The 4,712-nt window shown below is 47.4% G+C and overlaps 1 protein-coding gene across 1 annotated transcript in view; it reads left to right on the forward strand.

Annotated features, from left to right (window-relative positions):
- Window positions 1-4,712, forward strand: part of Nek8 (NIMA related kinase 8) — an 11,278-nt gene that overhangs the window by 722 nt on the left and 5,844 nt on the right. Inside the window, exons 2-4 of the mRNA XM_028759441.1 lie at window positions 3,334-3,539; window positions 3,780-4,012; window positions 4,221-4,352. Of these exons, the coding sequence (XP_028615274.1) occupies window positions 3,334-3,539; window positions 3,780-4,012; window positions 4,221-4,352 (571 nt within the window). The remainder of the gene's footprint in view (window positions 1-3,333; window positions 3,540-3,779; window positions 4,013-4,220; window positions 4,353-4,712) is intronic.

Below are 4,712 nucleotides of genomic sequence, written 5' to 3' on the forward strand. Positions count from 1 at the left end.
TGTGTGTGTGTGTGTGTGTGTGTGTGTGTGTGTGTGTGTGTGTGTGTGGTTTTTCGAGACAGGGTTTCTCTGTGTAGCCCTGGCTGTCCTGGAACTCAGAAATCCTCCTGCCTCTGCCTCCCAAGTGCTGGGACTAAAGGCGTGCGCAACCACCACCCGGCTGACAGGCACTTTTTGTGGTCTACGCTGGGCAGGCCTGAACTATATAACTAGCTCAAGGCCAGTATGGGCAACTTAGTGATACCAGTCTCAAATTTTATTAAAAGAAAAAAGAAGGACTGAGGATGAATATCAGTGGTAGAGCTCCTAGCTAGCATACATGGGGTTAATTTCTAAACCAAAAGGTAATTTAAGAAGTCCACCAAGGAAGGTAACATAGCCCACCGGAAGTTGATTCAAACAAACAAGATATCGTTAAAACAGTGAAGGTTTGATCAACAGCAGGAACGTACGGAGCACAGGTGAGGTGGAAGGTCAAGACTTGAAGAAATGAGCCAGACATGGTGGCACACACCTTTAATTCCACCACTTGGGAGGCAGAGGCAGGCAAAAGTCTGAGTATGAGGCCAGCCTGGTCTACAGAGCAAGTTCCAGGACAGCCAGGGCTACACAGAGAAACTCTGTGTGGACAAAACTACAGCAGCAGCAACAACAAAAAAAACAAAAGCTCTGAAGAAATGACTAGGCAGAGTCCTTCTGGCAGGTGAGGCAGCATTTGCAAAGATCCTCACATGGGAAAAATGTAAATGGCATTCAAGAAACAGAAAAAGACTAGTATAGTTGGAATGTAGTGAGCAAGGCAGGGAATGTGGTTGTCATGGAGGGTGGGGACCAGATTGTGATCTTGTAAACTGAAGAGGTTGAGTCGATTTAAAGTATAAGGGCAAGAGGGTTTGTTCTTGTTGGTGCTGGGGATTGGACTCACCGTATTGCAGAGCTAAACCACAAACGAGAGAAGAATTGGAAGACTGAATGGGATCTGGTGCTCCACACCTGGGAATCTCAGCACAAGTGCTGGAGGTGGAAGCCCTAGCATGGGAAGTTCAAGGTCTTCAGCTGAGTATATGTGCTTCGCTTCGTAGCAAGTTCAAGGTCAGCCTGGGCTCTCTGAGAGTGTGTGCTGAAAACAAAGCCAGAGAGTGATCTAACATGACCCATGTTACAAGGACATTCTCAGGCTGGGGCTTGCAGTAGAGGGCCCTGGACTTGAGTGCCAGCTCAGAAAAGGAAACAGAGTTAAGTGTTATTGTAGCTGCTATGTAGAGGTTAGATTTGAGAGTGAAGGCACTGAAAGGGACTGTTTTAGAAGGCTAGGGGACATTTAAAAAACAGTTTTATTTTTATGGCCATTGGTGTTTTGCTTACATATATGTCTGTGTGCGGGTGTCAGAAGCCCTGGAACTGGAGTTACAGACAGTTGTAAACTACTATGTGGATGCTGGGAATTGAGCCTGGGTCCTCTAGAAGGGCAGCCAGTGCTCTAACCACTGAGCCTTGTCTTCAGCCTCCAGGGGATATTTTTTAAGTAAGACATTCTTTTCATTGCCAGAGGCAACTAAATTATTGATAACGCTGAAGTTTGAGGTCTTTGCACAGACGTCAGAGAAGAATTTCAGAAACCTGAACTCTCAGAAAGCTGGGGTTAGGGAATTTAAGGCCAATCTGGGAACACAGTGATATGTGTTTTCATGGTCATCCTGTTATGTGTAGTGTCACTCTATTTCCAAATCCTGAAACCAGGAGCTGGAAAGATGGTTCGGTGGTTACAGCACTTGTTCTTGTAGGTGACAGAGTTCTATTCCAAGGATCCACACAGCAGCTCATAACCATAAGACAATCCAGTTCCAGGGGATCCAACACCCTCCTCTGGCCTCCGTGGCACAAACATGCATGCAGGCCAAACAGTTATGCATATAAAATAAATGTTTTTAAAATCCAAAACCCAAAACAAAACAGTTCATGAATGTATTGTACAGATTTATATATGAAGAAGGCTTTTTTGGTTTTTTTTTTTTTTTTGGATTTTTGAGACAGGTATTTCTCTGTATAGCCTTGGCTGTCCTGGAACTCACTCTGTAGACCAGGATGGCCTCGAACTCAGAAATCCACCTGCCTCTGCCTCCCAAGTGCTGGGATTAAAGGCATGCACCAGCACTGCCCGGCTAAAGAAGGCATTTTTTTTTTTTTTTTTAAAGATTTATTTTGCCGGGCGTTGGTGGCGCACGCCTTTAATCCCAGCACTTGGGAGGCAGAGGCAGGCGGATTTCTGAGTTCGAGGCCAGCCTGGTCTACAGAGTGAGTTCCAGGACAGCCAGGGCTATACAGAGAAACCTTGTCTCGAAAAACCAAAAAAAAAAAAAAAAAAAAAAAATGATTTATTTTATTTATTTCATGTATATGAGTACACTGTAGCTGTCTTCAGACACACTAGAAGTGGACATTGGATTCCATTACAGATGGTTGTGAGCCACCATGTGGTTGCTGGGAATTGAACTCAGGACCTCTGGAAGAACAGTCAGTGCTCTTAACCTCTGAGCCATCTCTCCAGCCCCGGCATTTTTTTTTTTAAGAAGGCATTTTTTTAAAAAGGAAAATTCCTAGTTTAACATAGGTCACAAGGAGGTTAAAACAGTTTTTCCTTTTTAAAACATTTGTTTTTATTTTCTGTGTCTGTGGAGGTCAGAAGAGAATGTTGGGTCCTTTGAAACCGGAGCTGCCATGTGCGCTGAGAACCGAACCCGGGTCCTCTGGAAGAGCAGCCAGTGCTTTTAACTAACTACTGAGCCAGCTCTGCAGCCCAGGATTTATATTTATTATTTTAATTTTGTGTGTGAGTGAGTGCCACCTATGGAGGCCAGAACAGTCATCAGATCCCTTGAAGCTGAGTTGCAGGTGCTTTTGAGCCTGCTGAATTGGATGCAGAGCCATCTCTCCAGACCATTTTGTTCTTGAGACAGGGCTTGGAACTCCAGATCCTCCTTACCTTCCACCATGCCCAGCTCAATCAGCTAAAGAATACCGGGGTGGGGGTGGGGGGAGAGGAAGCCCACAGGGCCTGGAAAGATGGCTCAGCAGTTAAGAGCACTGACTGCTCTTCCAGAGGTCCTGAGTTCAATTCCCAGCAACCACATGGTGGTTCACAACCATCTGTACTGGGATCTGATGCCCTCTTCTTGTGTCTCTGGGTGCCAGTGACAGTGTACTCACATACATAAAGTAAAAAAGTAAAAAAAAAAAAAAAAAAAAATTATGTGGCTCTGAGCTACCCTGGTATGAGGCTGGAAGCTTAGCTGGTGCCTAAGCAAGCACCTGCTTGGTGCTTTGTGTCCCTAGGATTGTGCACTTGTGCCTTCGAAAGGCTGACCAGAAGCTGGTGATCATCAAGCAGATCCCGGTGGAACAGATGACCAAAGAAGAGAGGCAGGCAGCACAGAATGAGTGCCAGGTGCTCAAGCTGCTCAACCACCCCAACGTCATTGAGTACTACGAGAACTTCCTGGAGGACAAGGCTCTCATGATTGCCATGGAATATGCACCAGGTAGCATGCTTTGCTTCAGCCTACAGGCCCTTCCCCCTCCAGGAGAGCTGGACACCATTAGGTGGCTTCCCTCTGGAATAGACTTGGCTGAAGGTCAGAAGTACAGAGTTCTGGTCCCACTTGTGTGGCCATGACAGGCTCCTTGCCCTCTCTGCTTCTAGCCTCCTGGTCCTTAAAGGCAGTGGGTTGTTCCCACTGTGGTAGAGTTGTCCTGGTCTTGACTGGCTCTGTGGACCACAGGTGGCACCCTGGCCGAGTTCATCCAGAAGCGTTGCAATTCCCTGCTAGAAGAGGAAACGATCCTTCACTTCTTCGTGCAGATCCTGCTTGCCCTCCATCATGTGCACACACATCTCATCCTGCACCGGGACCTCAAGACCCAGAACATCCTTCTTGACAAACACCGGATGGTTGTCAAGATCGGTGACTTTGGCATCTCTAAGATCCTCAGCAGCAAGAGCAAGGCCTACACGGTGCCTAGATGTGTGGGGGACACTGGGAGTCCTGAGAGCTGAGGCTTACCCTACATTCCTGCCTCTTCCTCTTCCCTCAGTCCGTGTCTATATGTTCCTGAAGAGGAAGCTCCAAGACCTGCTTTGAGAAGCTATCCCCAAATGAGTCTCTGGCCAGAGCCTTTGTTCATCTCTTCCCAGGGTTGTAATACAGACTTCCCTCCTGCAGGTGGTGGGCACTCCATGCTACATCTCCCCTGAGCTGTGTGAGGGCAAGCCCTACAACCAGAAGAGTGACATCTGGGCTCTGGGCTGTGTCTTGTATGAGCTGGCCAGCCTCAAGAGGGCCTTCGAGGCTGCAGTGAGTACAGCACCACTAAGGGGTCAGAACTCCACCTCCTTTGCCATAGCTCTGACCACTTCTGTGTTCCTTCTCTTGTGGCTGAGCAGTCTCTATACCTGCTGGTGGGTTACCCTAGGCCAGGGCCTCTCAAGATCTTGCTCAGCTCAGCCTATGAGTCCTGTGATTCAGGCTTAAGTCCTGCTTTGGCCTGAGAATTCCTGAAGGTATTGATGTGATCCCTGTCTCTTCCATGATTATAGACATTCCCAAGAGTGAGCCTGGGGTTGGTTGGTTTCCTTCCTTCCTTTTCTTCCTTCCTTCCTTTCTTTCTTTCTCTCTCTCTCTCTCTCTCTCTCTCTCTCTCTCTCTCTCTCTCTC

This window comes from Grammomys surdaster, unplaced genomic scaffold (genome assembly GCF_004785775.1).
Source record: "Grammomys surdaster isolate TR1022 unplaced genomic scaffold, NIH_TR_1.0 126278, whole genome shotgun sequence".
Classification (NCBI taxonomy): Eukaryota; Metazoa; Chordata; class Mammalia; order Rodentia; family Muridae; genus Grammomys; species Grammomys surdaster.